Source organism: Leopardus geoffroyi, chromosome B4, assembly GCF_018350155.1.
Source record: "Leopardus geoffroyi isolate Oge1 chromosome B4, O.geoffroyi_Oge1_pat1.0, whole genome shotgun sequence".
Classification (NCBI taxonomy): domain Eukaryota; kingdom Metazoa; phylum Chordata; class Mammalia; order Carnivora; family Felidae; genus Leopardus; species Leopardus geoffroyi.
The window spans coordinates 54,377,972-54,396,455 of record NC_059341.1 but is presented as its reverse complement, the minus strand read 5'-3'; the positions used below and the strand labels follow the sequence as shown (position 1 = coordinate 54,396,455).

The following is an 18,484-nucleotide window of genomic DNA, read 5'->3' as shown; positions in this document are numbered from 1 at the left end:
TTAATGTGTTACATTATAGCAGTCTGTGAAATAAACATGGCAGTACTTTGTACCATAAGTAAATGTTAAAAGTTCTTAACACATAATACTCTTATTACCTCTATAGGTTCTGATAAAGTCCTAGTATAATTGGGATGACTATGTATCCTGTTTATCGTGGATGGTCTCAGTTCATCAATTGTACCAAAACAAGTAATAATAGCAGAAAAATATAATGGACTTCAGGGACTTAGTGAAATGAATACTAAGCAAACCACATTCTCTGTGACTAAACGTAGAGATAAAACAGCAGATCCCCAGGAGCTCCGGCTGTCTCATTAGTGGTGATGGCCTGTACACACCATGGCCATTCTGTTCTTTCTTGATTTTTCTGTGAACCGGATCTTTCTTTGGCTGAATGGCTTAGAAATTATTGAGGTGAAGGGAAGGGATTGCAGGGTAATGGTTCCTTTATAACAAAGTTAAAATTGTAGTTAATAACTCTGATTCTCTCCTTTGAGTACACAAAATATTTGTTACCAAAGAGTATGCTATTGTCAATATTGTAACCATATACCATGGATCCATTCATCCATTATTGATTACACTATAACCACATCAACAAAGCACTGCTCACTCCTGGGAACCGTGGGGAACATTCGTATAGTAACTGTTGGAGAAATTGAACCCTTAGAAGTAATGCTCATTGTAATGAAATTTTATTTGATACTCAGTTACACATGCTTGTCATTTTTATGTTCTTTAAAATAAACTGGATAAATTTATTATTTATTCTACTTTAGCTCTTATTATCCTGAAAGAGTATTACATTCTTCCTTATTTCTGTTTGCCTTAAAACACTTTCTTTTGCCTTTGGAGAAAACTGTTATTTACAAAAAAAAAAAAAAAAAAAGATTCCTACTCAGACTTTTTAAATTGCTCTGAGTAACTTTATTCCTTTTAGGTATGAAATTGAAGGCTGTGAAGTCATTTGGGCCATTAAAGACAAAGCCATTGGGAATACTTTCTTCGATGCAGGTGCAGCTGAATTCTTGACTTCAAAGCTCATTGCTGAAAAACCAGAGGCTAAAATTGCACATAAAAGAACCAGATATACAACTGAAGGTAAGTATAGCATCTATTCATTAATTCACAGATGAAACTTTTCTTAGCCGTATAGAAAAAGGCTATAAGAACATGGAGTAAAAATACTACAGTTGAGAGATATATAGATAATATTTATTTCCTGTCTCCATACACAGGATTTAGACTTTCGAGGATTTTTTTTTTTCAAAGTTTATTTATTTTGAGAGGGAGAGAGCACGGATGGAGCAGGGGCAGAGAGAAATAGGGAAGGAGAGAGAGAGAAAGGGAATCCCAAACAGGCTCTGGCTGTGAGTGCAGAGCCCAGTGCAGGACTCAAGCCCACAAACCCTGAGATTATGACCTGAGACAGAACCAAAAGTTGGATGCCTAACCAACTGACCCATCTAGGAGCTCCTATCCAGGACCTTTTTTTTTTTAATGAAAACTGTGAATAATTAAGACTGGAAATTTAAAGTGAATTAAAACCAGCCCATCTGCATCTTTGCAAACAGATGGTACAACTGGACAGCACCTTAGGTAATTTTACAAAAAAAAAAAAAAAAAAAAGCAATGAGTTAAAAAGGAAATACAAACCTAGATTTTTATTTAAGAGGCTTTTTAAAATTTTTAACTTCTTTGGCTTATAAAATTCAAAAAATTCTGTAAGTGTTGAGGGTGCTAAAAGTTGACAAAATGTTTAAAAACTGTTGGCTAATTGTTTAATTGAATTATAACTCACATATATTAGTTTCAGATGTACAATAGTGATTCAGTATTTTTATACATTATGATGTGATCACCTCTGTAGGTTTAGTTACCATTTGTCACTGTACCAAGTTATTACAGTATTGACTATATTTCCTATGGTGTACTTTATATCCCCATGACTTATAACTGGAAGTTCATACTTCTTAATCCCGTTCACCTGTTTATCCTGTGCACCAGTTCCCTCCCCTGTGGCAACCACCAGTTTATTCTCTATATCTGAGTCTGCTTCTGCTGTGTTTTGAGTTTTTTTTTTTTCATTATTTTTCTAGTTTAACTTGCCTGCATTTATTGTAAAATTTTTATTGAAGTATAATTAACATACAGTGTTCTATTATTTTCAGGTGTACAGTAAAATGATTCAACAGTTCTATACATTACTTTGCTCATCATGATAAGTACACTCTTAATCCCCCTTGTTCCACACACACATCCCTTCACCCACCCCCCCTCTGGCAACCCCCAGTTCTCAGTTTTTGAGTGGGTTTTTTTGAGTGTCCTTTTTCTTTGTTTCCTAAATTCTACGTATGAATGAAATCATACGGTACGTGTCCTTCTCTGAGTTATTTCACTTAGAATATCCTCTAGGTCCATCCATGTTGCAGATGGTAAGATCTCATTCTTTTTCCTGGTGGAGTAATATTCCATTGTGTGTATGTGTGTGTACACATACACATGCACACCACATCTTCTTTATCCATAAGTCTGTCAGTGGACACTTGAGTTGATTCCTTATCTTGCTTGTAAATTATGCAAGTTCACATAGGGGAACATACATCTTTTTGAATTAGTGTTTTCATTTCCTTTGTGTAAATTCCCAGTAGTGGAGTTACCAGATCATGTGGTAATTCTGATAATTTTTTGAGGAATCTCCATACTGTTTTTCATAGTGGCTGTACCAATTTGGATTCCCACCAGCCGTGCACGAGGTATCTTGTTTCTCTACATCCTTGCCAACACTTGTAATTTATTGCTTTTTGATTCAAGCCATTCTGGCAGGTGTAAGGTGATCTATCTCATTGTAGTTTTGATTTGTACTTCTCTGACTAGTGATTTTGAACACTTTTTTATGTTCTTGTTAGCCATCTGTATGTCTTTGGAAAAATGTCTGTTCAGGTCCTCTGCCTGTTTTTTATTTTGGTTGTATTTGTGTTACCAAGTTGTAGGAGTTCTTTATACATTTTGGATATCAACCTTTTATCAGATCTCACCCTTCATATTGACCATGTATGTAGTATGGTTTATATTCAACACTTGATTGAAAAATTACCTGTTCTATAGCTCTATATCACAAAATATTAAAACGATCAATACAGATAAGTTAGTTTATGCTATATATGAGAATCATGACATTGCCTAAAAGCTTGAGAACACAAGTATACTTCTCTGCCTGGAAGTTTTTATATCATTTGAATTTTGAATTGAGTTTTATCTTTTCAGGAAGAAAAAAGGAAAGACAAACCAAAGGTAGTGCTGGCAATATGGGCAGTGCCTTGGGACCTGACTGGCATGAAGGCTTGAATCTTAAAGGAACAAAAGAGGTATGTGTTCATACACTAATTAAACATGTGTAGATGGAAGTTTAAATTCTTGAACCATTCGTTGAAGACTGGTTACAAATATAGTCCAACAACTGCTAGGTCACTTAAAATCCATAGTGCTAGGATAGAACAAATAGCAGCTGGCCCAGTTCCTTACCTTAAGACAAAGTGGATATTTAATTCATCAAAAACTGTTCAGAGTGGCCAAAATGAACAAATCAGGAGACTATAGATGCTGGAGAGGATATGGAGAAACAGGAACCTTCTTGCACTGTTGGTGGGAATGCAAACTGGTGTAGCTGCTCTGGAAAATAGTGTGGAGGTTCCTCAAAAAATTGAAACTAGACCTACCCTATGACCCAGCAGTAGCACTGCTAGGAATTTACCCAAGGGATACAGGAGTACTGATGCATAGGGGCACTTGTACCCCAGTGTTTATAGCAGCACTCTCAACAGTAGCCAAATTATGGAAAGAGCCTAAATGTCCATCAACTGATGAATGGATAAAGAAATTGTGGTTTATATACACAATGGAGTACTACGTGACAATGAGAAAGAATGAAATATGGCCCTTTGTAGCAACGTGGATGGAATTGGAGAGTGTTATGCTAAGTGAAATAAGCCATACAGAGAAAGACAGATACCATATGTTTTCACTCTTATGTGGATCCTGAGAAACTTAACAGAAACCCATGGGGGAGGGTAAGGAAAAAAAAAAGAGGTTAGAGTGGGAGAGAGCCAAAGCGTAAGAGACTCTTAAAAACTGAGAACAAACTGAGAGTTGATGGGGGGTGGGAGGGAGGGGAGGATGAGTGATGGGTATTGAAGAGGGCATCTTTTGGGATGAGCACTGGGTATTGTATGGAAACCAATTTGACAGTAAATTTCACACATTAAAAACAAACAAACACTGTTGCCCTTCTTTTTAATTCTCCAGGCACAGAGATTTCTATAGTGAATATACCTGTCCTATTTTAAAGTAATCTTTTCTTAAAGGTCACCTCCTATGCATTATAATATTTTACAGGTTATTTGATAAATTCTAAATACACATTTAATACCTTAATTGGATAAGATGATTTGCTTTTACTCATTTATTAGGTATTTGTTTTTAAATAATTGCTAAAAGGCTATGATATGTAAATACTGTAAGAAGCATACACGGAGTTCTTATTACTTTGTATGGTTTCAGCCTCAGGTAGTTTGGAGAGGAGCTGGCTTCATGTTATACCTCACTTTTGTGATAGAAATTATGCAAAATCAGTTCTTCTGCACCTTCAGATTCAAGTTTAGTGGTATTTTTAAACTGAGAACCTCAGCAGTTTGGTTCAGTGAACGTTATCTCCTACATACTTGGTACTTTACTAAGGTTCTGGGATATAATAGTAAGTAAATCAACATAGATCTGCCCTCAAGAGGGTTTTATAGTTCTCTAACAGTTGAAATATTTAGAAAATATATTTGTAATTATCAGCGAGGCTTATCTTAAAAAGCATCCCTTGGTGTTACCTGTTAGTGCAACTACTTGTTCTCTTAAGTTCTGAATGGATTTCTTCTTACTGCCTTCACAAACAGAAAACAAGATTATATGGGGGCATCCAGTGTGTTTTCATTTATATTTTCCATATGTTTCTACAAGTGTATTGTAATTTTTTTTATCAGTAACCCAAATCAGTCTTTTGGGAAGTATTATTTATGGTAACCATTGTTTCTTTTAGTTTTCTCGTAAGATTCACATTGAAACTATGTGTGAAGTAAAGAAAATCTACCTTCAGGAAGAATTTAGAATTTCGAGGAAAAAGTCCTTGCCTTTTCCGAGAGACCATCATAATCAGCCAGTCACAACTGATAACGGTAAGTAATTAAGAAAAAATGTAATAACCAGTAATTTAAAAGGAGGAAACTTAAATATAAAAAATAAACATGAGGGGCATCTGGATGGCTCAATCCATTAAGTGTGTGACTTCAGCTCAGGTCATGATCTCACAGTTTGTGAGTTCGAGCCCCACTTTGGGCTCTGTGCTGACATCTCAGAACCTGGAGCCCTATTTGGATTCAGTGTCTCCCTCTCTCTCTGCCCCTCCCCCACTCATGCTGTGTCTCTCCTTCAAAAATAAACTTAAAAAAAAAAAGTAAACATGAAATCATTACTTAATGTAAGTCATTTCCTTTTCACTACTTAATCTTCAAGTTTCCTAATAATTGATATAGTGAGCATCACATTTTACATGGCATTCATGGTGTTTTGCCCACCACAACTCTGTGAGTCAAATGGAATATCTTGCAGATCAAAAAGAAACTAAAAAAACCTTTATGCTTTCAGAGATGAAGTGACTTCCCCCAAATCAGATTGAAAATCTGTAATTTGGGACTAATTCCTGTTCCACATCTCCTGTGAGACCTACCACTATTTGAAGAAATACACTCAAACTAGTGTGTAATATTCCATTATTTTGAATTCTTTGAATTTTTCCACGGGAAGAGTTAATGTTACAGTTTGACTAAGAACAGTAAGGGAAAACATTGAAAAATGAGTAATGTAGGGGCGCCTGGGTGGCGCAGTCGGTTAAGCGTCCGACTTCAGCCAGGTCACGATCTCGCGGCCCGTGAGTTCGAGCCCCGCGTCAGGCTCTGGGCTGATGGCTCAGAGCCTGGAGCCTGTTTCCGATTCTGTGTCTCCCTCTCTCTTGCCCCTCCCCCGTTCATGCTCTGTCTCTCTCTGTCCCAAAAATAAATAAACGTTGAAAAAAAAAAATTAAAAAAAAAAAAATAAAGAAAAATGAGTAATGTAGTTGGGCTAAACTCTCTGGAGTATATAATGTATTAATATTTTTAGATAAATAATTTATAAAGTGATTATCAATTTAAATGTACTTTGTTAGAAAAGGTCTAGGTCTAAATTTGAAGGGAAAATGTTTAGAATGCTGTAATGTTATAAGTATACCCAAAACAAGGAGATAATGTTGATTGTATTATAATTGTTTTAGCAAATGTGCCTTATAAAAATTATTAAGCAGTGTTGTTTTAAAGTACTCTCCTACCATTTTCTTTCACCCTTTATTCTAGGTATTATAGTCACATAATGCTATGGATAACTTGTGGTGATTACATTGGAGAATAAAGGTTTTGTTTATTTTGTTTTGTTTTAGAGGTATGGCCTGTATATGTGGAATTGACCAGTGAAAAGATATACGGCTGTGATTTCATTGTCAGTGCTACAGGAGTTACACCAAATATAGAACCTTTTCTCTATGGCAACAATGTAAGGTGAAGTTTTTTTTGTCCTGCTGTGAATATTTTTATATTTTTTTTAATGTTTATTTATTTTTGAGAGAGACAGAGAAAGAGTATGAGCAGGGGGACGGGCAGAGAGAAAGGGAGACAGAATCCAGGGGAGGCTCCAGGCTCTGAACAAGCTCTCAGCACACAGCCTGACACTGGGCTCAGACTCACAAACTGTGAGATCATGACCTGAGCTAAAGTCGGATGCTTAACTGACTGAGCCACCCAGGTGCCTCATGCTGTGAATATTTTTAAAGTACTGTATGAAATTTAACTTTCAAGCATAAATAACTGTTCCTTGCTTTAGTGTAAAACTGTAATTCATGGAAGGTGAAAACAATTTAGATCATATTCATGTTTGGATTTGCAGTATTTCTTATTGCATAAAGTCCTTAAGCAGCTAACATCCCAGCATAAATGTCATCATTGATGGAACATAATGCACAGTTCATTTGTCTAAAGGTTGGTAAGAGACTGACACCTATGGATTCACAAGTGATTTCTTTTAGAGAAACTATCTTGTCTTTTTTGCCTTTTAGCATTTAAAGCTCACAAAACTGGAATATTGTAATTATGAGTGGGGTAGTCATGGTTACTGAGTGTTCCTGATGTTGAAAGTCTAAGAATTTTTGAGTTGGTCTGTCTTAGTAGCATTTTGATCCCCTGGAAATTGAGCTGAGTTATGTAAACTTTCAGCTATTATTTACTTTCTCATTAAAGATCAGCATACCAAGGTGTACAAATGTGACTTGTTCTTTTACTTTAGAATGACAAAGCCATCTTTCACTTTTCTTCCCATGTGTTCTCATAAGAAACATTGTTTAGTTTGATCTAGGCGAAGATGGTGGCCTGAAAGTGGATGATCACATGCACACGTCTCTCTCTGATATCTATGCTGCAGGTGACATCTGCACTGCGTCATGGCAGCCCAGCCCAGTGTGGCAGCAGGTAAGCCAGCATCCAGGATCACATCCATCTGACGGTAAAGGAGTTGCTACCAGCAAATCTAAATATCTGGTTTTCCAACTTTTTTACTTTAAGAAGCTGTCATAGAGTTTTTTGTGACAATTAAAGAATTCTCCCTTTTGGTAAGTTATTATATAGTGATGGAACAGTAGTTTATCAGCCCTGTCCAGTGGAACTTTATGCGATGACAGAAATGTTCTGTACCTTTGCAGTGTCCAGTCAGGTAGTCACTAACTACGTATCTCTATTGAGCACTTGAGTTTAAATAGCTACATGTGTCTAGTGTCTGCCAGACTGGACAGCACAGCTTTAGATTAATTACTGAGGTATAGGGGCGCCTGGGTGGCGCAGTCGGTTAAGTGTCCGACTTCAGCCAGGTCACGATCTTGCAGTCCGTGAGTTCGAGCCCCGCATCAGGCTCTGGGCTGATGGCTCAGAGCCTGGAGCCTGTTTCTGATTCTGTGTCTCCCTCTCTCTCTGCCCCTCCCCCGTTCATGCTCTGTCTCTCTCTGTCCCAAAAATAAATGTTGAAAAAAAAAAAAATTAAAAAAAAAAAATAATAATAATTACTGAGGTATAAACCATGTAGATAAATGATGACCCTATTCTGTCCCTGTGAGAACTGTGACTGAAAAAATTTCCTATAGTAAACAGCCTTCCTCAGCTGAACACCTCCATTGAACTGGGCATAGACTTCCTCCTAATGGTGGAGGAGAAATCCTTGAGGAAGATACTCAGACCGTGGTCATAGGTGAGGTGGTCTCAGGGGGAGGAGAGACACAGTAGATGTTACAGATAAAAGACCCAGGCAACACTCTGTGTGAGACCAGCTCCACAGGTAGGGATATTACTCCTTCAGATCAACCATGGAGTGTGAAGTAGCAGAAGAGCTAGATGTATTTTAAGAGGCAGCTTCATTACTTTGTGTGTTTTTACCTACAGCAGAGCTGACAATCATATAAAAATGCTTTTAGCCTAGGGGCGCCTGGGTGGTATAGTCAGTTAAGCGTCAGACTCAGCTCAGGTCATGATCTCATGGTTCGTGAGTTTTTAGCCCCGCATCAGGCTCTGTGCTGACAGCTGGGAGCCTGCTTTGGATTCTGTGTCTTCCTCTCTGTCTGCACACCCTCCACTCATGCTTTGTCTCTGTCTGTCCTCAAAAAATAAATGTTAAAAAAAATTTTAATTTTTTTTTAAAAAGAGTGCTAGCTTCTTTTCAGTTTTCTCTGTAATCATTCTCTTTCACTTCTGTGACAGATCTATCATAAACTCTGAGTTTGTGGGATTTTTTTAACGCTTTTAAACCGTTTAGGGTAAATTACATCCTTAATGGATGTCATAAACTCTGGTATAGTCCGTGTCCAAAAATGACAAGTGTCTCTTGAGTGGATCTAATAGACCCTGTCTCTTAATTTGCAGAAGCAGTAAATAATAAATAAGTACACTAATTAATTTGTTTTACACAGTCCGAGACACAGACTGAAGGGACCTTGAAGCTGGTATACATTGTTTATGTTTATAGAAATCTATCAGAAATGATTGTGGTATTAGTTTTGCACACAAAAGGACATTACTAATTGCTTAGTGTAGGCTAGCTTATTTAAATCTCTTAATAGCCATTGAATAGGTGGTATACATTTTTGTTTCAGGTGAAGAAACTGAGGCTCAGTTAAATAAGTAGAAATAAAAACTTAAATATGTAGAAGAGTTGGTATTTAAATCTCTTGACTTCCAAGGCCAGTGTTCTATGCAGGATCACTGATAACCTAAGGGAAGAATTTAAAATGAATTCCCAGCATTGGTTGCTGAAATCTGGTAACATTTCTTGAGGCTGTTAGGACACCAACTAATATATCGATCTGCCTGACCACTGAGGTTTTATTGCATGAGAAGCCTTAACTATATAGCACCAAAATCTAAGGATTAGGAAAAGGAATGAATTTTTCAGTGATCATTTCTCATCTCTATTTATGCTGATGATAAACTTACTCTGTGAGAGGAGACCAGTTAATTAGTATTATTCTTCCCTGGTGTACCCTGAAATGTTTTAGTTGTTATAGTTTATTGAAACGTACAGAGTTGGTATCATCCTTTAATTTTAGAATTCTCAAATAGCGGAATCAGTTTTGGTTAGTGTGGAATGGTGATTGCTTCTATGGCAAAGACAATCCAGCTGGTCATCTGACTAGCTAGATGTAACCAATCTCAAGGACTCTCAATATTGAAGCCCTTTAAGCAATTCTGTAAGGTTAAGGTGCTAGCATTTTTTAAGTATGGACAATGAACATTATATCTCATAACATTTTTTTATTTCAGATGAGGCTGTGGACCCAGGCTAGACAGATGGGGTGGTACGCAGCCAAGTGCATGGCCGCAGCTACTTTAGGACAATCTACTGACATGGACTTCAGCTTTGAACTTTTTGCTCACGTAACAAAATTCTTTAACTATAAGGTAAGATAAACAAAGTAGTGCCTTTTTCTGCTTGTTCGCCTTTAATTATGTAATTTTATCATTTGAGTAAGTAAATATATGGTTTTAGTCATTTTACCAAAAAATGACATCTCATTTCTTGCAAATCAGTACCTGGTATTACTGCTGGTCTTAATTCCTAATCACCACCTACCTTCCTACGATACTATTTTATAGTTAAAGGTGGGGGTGGGGGGGGGCATCTCTTCTAGACTTACTCCCTGTTGATGCATTTCTGCATTTCATTTGAGATCCATCCTTGCCTTGTAAGGGGAACTAATAGCTGTCATACTCAAAAATGAACCAGGTACTCTGCCATACTTATTTTACTCTGAGGCAAGTTTTTTCTTGATAATTTACTGATAAGGAAGAACACAGGTAAGACTTAAGGAGATTAAATCATAACTCTAAGCTAATGTAGTCCAGATCCTGCATATTTGCTAATTCACTAGATATTTTTAATGTTCATATATAGATTGTGTGTTAGTGTCATCTGTATAATAAATGCAGTGCTATTCTAGCATAACACAGTGTAACTACATACCGTGTTTCCTTTTTGTACTTTATCCCTGCGTTTAGGTTGTATTGCTGGGAAAATACAATGCACAGGGCTTAGGTTCAGATCATGAATTAATGCTGAGATGTACCAAAGGACAAGAATACGTCAAAGTCGTCATGCAGAATGGGCGCATGATGGGAGCTGTCTTAATTGGTGAAACTGATTTAGAAGAAACATTTGAAAACTTAATTTTAAATCAAATGGATCTTTCATCATATGGAGAAGATCTGCTAGATCCCAATATTGATTTAGAAGATTATTTTGATTAATAAAAGCATTTCAAGAGCTACAGAATGTTCCAAATAATACAAAGTCACAATAAAGTAAAATTTAATAGAAGTGATAATGATTTCAGTGGCAAAGTTTTAAAATATATTTTTTCTAACTTAAAACCTAGCACTTAATGTAAATTTAAGTTATTCATTTCTAATTTACCTTTGGGGCAGATTCAGCTAGGTTGTGATCTACTTAGCCAACAACTTGGCCTGGTACACCAGAATCATTCTGATTGAAATGTTAGAGAGGGCTGTGGTTTCAAGAGGCTTACAGTTTGGTTTTGGATTCCACAGCTGTTAAGAGCTGAAATCACTCCCTTTGTAATAAGCCTATTTAAAATATTCCACGTGATAACACTTGCTATCAACAGTTATGTAAAAATAATACGAGTTTATGTGAACTTTAGTTTACATTTTTCTCATTTTATACTGTCAATTTTTATAAATCATGATCTCAAGTGTTCAAGCCTTTAATATTAATGAAATTGTCTTAAACTACAAAATAATAGTGTGTACGTGCATAAAATGTTTTCTTGGAAAATTCGGAAACACTCTATTCTTAGATCGCTGAAGCATGTTTGCAGACTTTTGGAAGTTACCTGAATTGTTTTCTTCCCTCTTTATCACCTCCTTTAGAATGATACGTTTGAAGTGATTCAGTCTACAAACAAAAACAAACACTTTGGTAAAAACTCAGCTGTTGCATTTTCTCTTCAGATTAATAGTCCCCCTGGATCCTTCTATATCGGTTAGCTCTTTAGTTAAGTGTCAGTGGCCTAGTTTTTTTGTCTTCAAATATCTACTCAAATATGAGCCTTATCTTGAAGGGATATGTTGTCTGAGAAACCCTAAATCTATGGACACAGTGGTACACAGCATGGTTTCACAGGCTTGAGAGTATCGGTTCAACCTTTGCTGCGCAGGCAGACTTCTCAACCAGTGTTGATCACAACCGGTATTGTGAACAAGTCCTCTGCCTACTTCAGGATCTTGATTAGATCTCTGCAGTATGCTGTTAGATGTTTCATCTTTCACATGCTGTAATGAAATAGGCAACTGGGATTTGGGAATTACAAGGACAGGCTATTCTAGTTATTAAACTGGCTTAAAATGAGTCCTCAACATGAGCCACCCTAAACACTGACTTGTTAATTTGTTCTGAACTAAAATTAGGATATTCCTCAAGTCTGTCACTAAACTGTTACAGTCTCTGTAAGACATTGTTGAATTTACAGAGATGTAAAGAAAATAACCTGGTTACCAGAAGGCCTTTGGATATGCTCTAGGAACCAGAGTGTCTGCCAGACATGATTGAGAGATACTTAGAATCAGCCTATTCTTCATATTTACCTGATTTGTGCTCATTACACAGTATTCTGGAAACTGTGGCTTCCTAGGTACACTGTTTAGAGACAAGAATGTCCTCATCATCAGATATTCCTAATTACTGATTCTAGTACCCTGATTTATATATCAGACTCTTGTTAACTGGTGAGTATAGCACAGCATAATAAACTCAGAAGTTTCTCTGGCTGCAAATTTAAGACCATAGTTACCTTCACCCACCAGGTGTCAGAACTCCTGTGAAGGGGAACTGGTTAGTCCAGCTCTTCAGATATAACAAACATGCAGGATGAAAAAAAGTTCAACTACAGCACCCAAACACTGCTATCTATATTAGTGTCTTATGAGTGATTAGCCATTACGTGGTTCAAAAATAATTCACTCTTTTGCATGGAATTTCTCTTTCCAATCAGCCACTATAAACTCTTAGAGATTAGCCTTTTCTTAAATAGCATTTCTATTCAGAGGGATTTAAACTTTTCCCTTCATTTCTTAAAAATTTAACATGCCCTTAGTACAGCAATATAGATCCATACACATACCACTTACCCTTTTATCCTTTTATTATTTTACTGTTTAAAACTGTGTTACTTTTGAATCTAGAAAATGCTGTTCACAGCTTGCTTAATCTTTTAAATCCATTTTGGGATCTAGTATTGCCCCCATGTAGTCCTAGCTATATATATTAGCCTATAAAGATTTAAACAATGAACTAGGGAGTGTTCCAATCCAAGATGGCAACATAGGAAGATCCTGAACTGAGCGCACCAAATCTACACCTGTTTATAGGCAACTCCTCTTGAAGAACTGAGGACTGACTGAACAGCTTCTGTACAATAAAAGATACACCACATGGAGAACAGCAAGAGAGACAGACATGGTAACCAAGGGTACCCACCCCTGATGCTGCAAACTGTAGTGGGGAGGATAGTAATGAGGTACCAGGAGCAGATTCATCTACCCTGGGCCACAGAAAATAACAGCCCTGGCTTAAAAGAGCAACTAGAATATAAAGTAGCCCTTGAACCCTGCTAAACGGGAGGGGAGCTGCTGCAACTCTCTCTGGGTTGGAAGGTCTAATATGTGCCACAGCTTATGCACCCTCCCACAACCTTGACAGCATAGATGGGAGCAGGGTCCAGGTGTCCTAACCAGCCTGCCACCTCAGCCCTGACACCAGCCCCAGCTGTCCCACCAAAGCAGCCCCATGGTGGTGCATACCAGGAAGCCCTGGTCGGCGCTCACTATAGCTCCAGCTATCTCACCACACTGAGGCAGGCACAAAGCACACTGGAACACTTCAGGCCTGCACCACTGTGGTTTCAGACAGCTTTTCAGCACACCCCCAGCTGATGCCTTTTTTCAGCTCCAGCTGCCCTGCCAGGACACCCACACTTGAGCTTCCTTGCAGGGCACCCTCCATACAGAGAACCCTAGAGTGACCCCAGCCTATGCCCATTTCAGCTATAATTGTCCAAGTTGTCCCCTTTACAAAGCACCCAGTGACGTGCCCAGCCAACAACCCACCTCAGCTCCAACTGCCCCCATCAAAGTACCTTCTGCACATCCCAGAACACCCCAGCTTACACCCACTTGGATTTCAGCCATCCTGTCAGGGTGCCCTCTGCACGGAGAACCCCAGGACTACCCATGGCTTGTGCCCACTTCATCATTAGCTTTCCTGCCAGGGCACCCAATGCCAAGAGCCTCAGGACCCACCCCCAGCCCACACCCACTTAATCTACCACTCTTCTACCAGGGCAGCGCCAGCAGGGGGTACACTGCACCCCCCATCCCATGCCAGACAGCAAAAGTCACCAGATACATACAGTCTACACAGAGGACAACCACACATAAAGACCATTCCTTCAAGTTTAGGAGGAGTAGCTCTTCTGTCTAATTCATAGAAACAAAGTTAAGCAAAATGAGACAGAGGAATGTGCTCTAAATGAAAGAACAAGACAAAACCTCAGAAAAAGAAATTAATGAAATCAAAATAAGCAATATGCTTGATGAAGAATTTAAAGTAATTGATCATAAAGATGTTCACTGGACTACAGAAAAGAGTGGGAGAACTCCATGAGAACTTTAACAAAGAACTGGAAAATAAAAACCAGAGTTGAAGAATACAACTGAAATGAAAACTACACTAGAGGGAATCAAAAGTAGATTAACGATGCAGAAGAACGATCTGGGAGATGGGGTAATGGAAAGCAGCCAAACTGAACAGCAAAGATAAAGATTTATTTTTTTTTTCTTAAGTAAAATCTATGCCCAGCGTGAGGCTTGAACTCACAACTCTTTGATCGAGTCGCATGTTCTACCTACTGAGCTAGTCAGCTGTCCCCCTCCTGCCACCTGCCCCAAATAAAGAATTTTTAAAAATGAGGATAGGTTAAGGGATCTGTTGACAACATCCAGTGAACAAACATTCATATTATAAGGACCCCAGAAGGAGAGAAAGGGGCAGAAATTTATTTGAAGAAATAATAGCTGGAAACTTCCCAACCTAGGGAAAGAACTAGACATCCAGATTCAGGAAGCATTTTAGAGCCCCCCCTAAGATGAACTCAAGGTCCACACCACAACACATAATTAAAATGTCAAAGGCTAAAGAGAGAATTGTAATAGTAAGAAAGAAGGAAACCCCTTAAAAGCTCTCAGCTGATTTTTCAGCAGAAACTCTGCAGGCCAGAAGAGTGGCATTATACATTCAAAGTGCTGAACGGAAAAAAACAAAAACAAATAACCCTACAATCAAGAATACATGACAAGATTATCATTCGGAATTCAAGGAGAGAGAGTTCCCATACAAAAGATAAAGGAATTCATCACCACTAAACTGGCCTTCCAAGAATGCAAAAGGGACTTCTCTAAATGGAAAAGAAAAATACATATTAGACATAAGGAAACTATATATAAAAAGATGTAAAACTGTCAACATAAACATAAACCATGGAGAGGGGAGTGAAAAGGAAGTTCTTTTCGAGTGTGTTATAAATGCCCATGAATTCAGTATAGACTGCTTTATATTTAGGATGTTCTTTAGGAACCGCATGCTAACCACAAACCCAAAACCAAATTAGGTTAAAAGAAAAAAAGAAAAAAAAAAAAAAGGAAAAAGTACAGTATATGGGATATAGTCAGTGGTATTTTAACAGTGTTGCATGGGGACAGATGGTAGCTACATTTGTGATGGGCACAGCATAACAGAGTTACTGAATCATTATGTTGTACTTGTAATACTGTGTGTCATCTACACTCAAAGTGAAAAAAAGGGGGTGCCTGAGTGGCTCAGTAGGTTAAATTAAGTGTCTTGATTTTGGCTCAGGTCCTCATCTCACAGTTCATGAGTTTGAGCCCTGCTTTGGGCTCCTCTCTCCCCCTCCCTCACTCCCTGTCCTTCCCCTACTCATTCTCTCCCTCTCTCTCTGTCAAAATAAATATTAAAAAAAAAAAAGAAAGGAAATAAAATGAGGAGATAGGGGTTCCTGGGCAGCTCAGTTGGTTAAGGGTCCAACTTCAGCTCAGATCATGATTTCATGATTTGTGAGTTCGAGTCCTGTGTCTGGCTCTGTGCTGACAGCTCAGAGCCTGGACCCTGTTTCAGATTCTCTGTCTACCTCTCTCTCTGCACCTCCCCCCTCACACTCTGTCTCTCTGTCTCAAAAATAAACATTAAAAAAATTTTTTTTTAATGAAAAAGAAAAGAGAAAGCCAAACATAACGCTACAGAAAGTCAGCAATCACAAAGAAAGCTAGGAACAGAGAAAAGCTACAGAAACACCCAGAAAACAATCAACAGAATGACAGTAAGTATACAGCTATTAATAATTGCTTTAAATGTAAATGGTCTAGGGGCGCCTGGGTGGCTCAGTCGGTTAAGCGGCCTAAGCAGCTGACTTCAGCTCAGGTCATGATCTCTCAGTCCATGAGTTCGAGCCCCGCGTCGGGCTCTGTGCTGACAGCTGAGAGCCTGGAGCCTGTTTCAGATTCTGTGTCTCCCTCTCTCTGACCCTCCCCTGTTCATGCTCTGTCTCTCCCTGTCTCAAAAATAAATAAAACGTTAAAAAAAATTTTTTTTTAATGTAAATGGTCTAAATGTTCCACTCAAAAGACATAGGATGGTGGAATGGATTAAAAAATCAAGACTCATCTAGCTGTTGCCCAAGAGACTTGCTTTGGGCCTAAAGACACATACAGACTGAAAGTGAAGGGATGGAAAAACTTACTAGGCAAATGAAAGCAAAAAGAAAAGCCAGAGTAGCAGTTAAAATAAACTTTAAAACAGACTGTAACAAGAGTCAAAGAAGGGCATCACATAATAATAAAGGTACCAATCCTATGTATGCACCCAACATACGAATCTAGATACATAAGGCAAACATAAGCAGACAAAGGGAAAAATTAATGGTAATGTAGTAATGGTAGGGAACTTTAACTCTCCACTTATATCAATGGATAGATCATAAAGGCAGAAAGTCAACAAGGACATTGTCTTTGAACAACACATTAGACTAGATGCACACAATAGACACATACAGAACATTCCATCCAAAAGAGCAGAATACACATGCTTTCAAGTGCACATGGAGCATTCTCTAGAACAGAGGCATTAGGGGACAAAATAAGTCTAAATAAATTTAAGACTGCATCTTTTCTGAACACAACAGTATGAAACTAGAAATCAATCTAAAGACAAAAAAAAAAACAAAAAATATACACGTGGAGGGTAAACAACATGCCACTACACAAAAAATACATGGAGACAAAGGGAAATGGAAACACAATGGTTCAAAATCTTTGGGACACAGCAAAAGCTGTGCTGAGAAATTTATAGCAATAGAAGCCTACCTCAAACAACAAGAAATTTAACCTTACGCCCAAGGGAACTAGAAAAAGAACAAAACCCAAGATAAGTAGAAGGAAGGATATAATGAAGATAAAAGCAGAAGTAAATGAAACAGAGTTTAAGAGAAACAAAGATCAAGGAAACCAAGAACTGGTATTTTGAAAAGATAAATGAAATTGATAAACCTTTACCCAGACTCATTGAGAAAAAATAAGAGAGGACCCAAATAAAATCAGAAATGAAAGAGAAGTAACAACTGACACCATAGAAATACAAAAGCTTGTAAGAGTATTATGAAAAATTATATGCCAAAAATTAAAGAACCTAGAATAAATAGGTAAATTCCTAGAAACCTGTAATTTTCCAAAACTGAATCAGGGAAAATGGAAGTCTGAACAGACCGATTACTAGGAACAACACAGAAGTGATAATCCAAAAACTACCAATAAAGGTCCAAGATCGCATGCATTCATAGGTAAATTCTACCCAACACTTAAAAAAGAGTTAATGCTAATAATAATATTACCATAAACTTAGTGGCTTAAAAAAACACAAATTTATTATCTTGCATTTCTATAGGTTAGAAGTCTGACATGGGTCTCCCTAGATTAAAATCAAGGTGTCAGCAGGGATGGATTTCTTTTGGAGGCTCTAGGGAAGAATCTGTTTCCTTGTCCTTTCCAGTTTCTAAAGTTAATTCTCCTCAAACTATACCAAAAAAATAGAAGAGAAAGGAAAGCTTTTAAATACATTCCATGAGGCCAGACTTACCTTGATACTAAAACCAAAAACAACAGACAAAAAGAATACTATAGGCCAATATCCCCAATGAACAAAGATGCAAAAATCCTCATCAAAATATTAGCAAACCATATTTAACAATACATTAAAAAGATCATTCAACAGTCAAGTGGAATTGATTCTGGGGATACCTGGATAATTCAATACTGGCAAATCTATTACATATTTATAAGAGGAAGAGTAAAAACCATATCCTCTCAATAGATGCAGAAAAAGCATCTGACAAAATTCAACATCTGCTCATGACAAAAAGTCAACAAAGTGAGTTTAGAGGGCACACACCTCAACATAATAAAGGTCATACGTGAAGAATTTGCAGCTTACACTTAATGATGAAAAACTGGGAGCTTCTCCACTATAATCAGGAGCAAGACAAGGATGTCCACTCTCATCACTTCTGTTCAACATAGTACTGGAAGTACTAGCCACAGCAACCAGAAATAAAAGAAACCTATATTGGTAAGGGAGGAATTAAAATGCCACTATATGTAGGTAAAAAGAACTATGCAAAGAAAACCCTAAAGACTTCACCAAAAAGTATTAGAATGAATTCAGTAAAGTT

The 18,484-nt window shown here is 37.6% G+C and overlaps 1 protein-coding gene across 1 annotated transcript in view; it reads left to right on the top strand.

Moving 5' to 3' along the window:
• Positions 1–11,621, top strand: part of LOC123589986 (pyridine nucleotide-disulfide oxidoreductase domain-containing protein 1) — a 29,294-nt gene extending 17,673 nt beyond the window's left edge. Inside the window, exons 6-12 of the mRNA XM_045462675.1 lie at positions 944–1,104; positions 3,271–3,371; positions 5,090–5,225; positions 6,521–6,633; positions 7,479–7,601; positions 9,936–10,073; positions 10,671–11,621. Coding sequence (XP_045318631.1) covers positions 944–1,104; positions 3,271–3,371; positions 5,090–5,225; positions 6,521–6,633; positions 7,479–7,601; positions 9,936–10,073; positions 10,671–10,919 — 1,021 coding nt within the window. The 3' untranslated portion in view covers positions 10,920–11,621. The remainder of the gene's footprint in view (positions 1–943; positions 1,105–3,270; positions 3,372–5,089; positions 5,226–6,520; positions 6,634–7,478; positions 7,602–9,935; positions 10,074–10,670) is intronic.
• Positions 11,622–18,484: the final 6,863 nt, after the last annotated feature.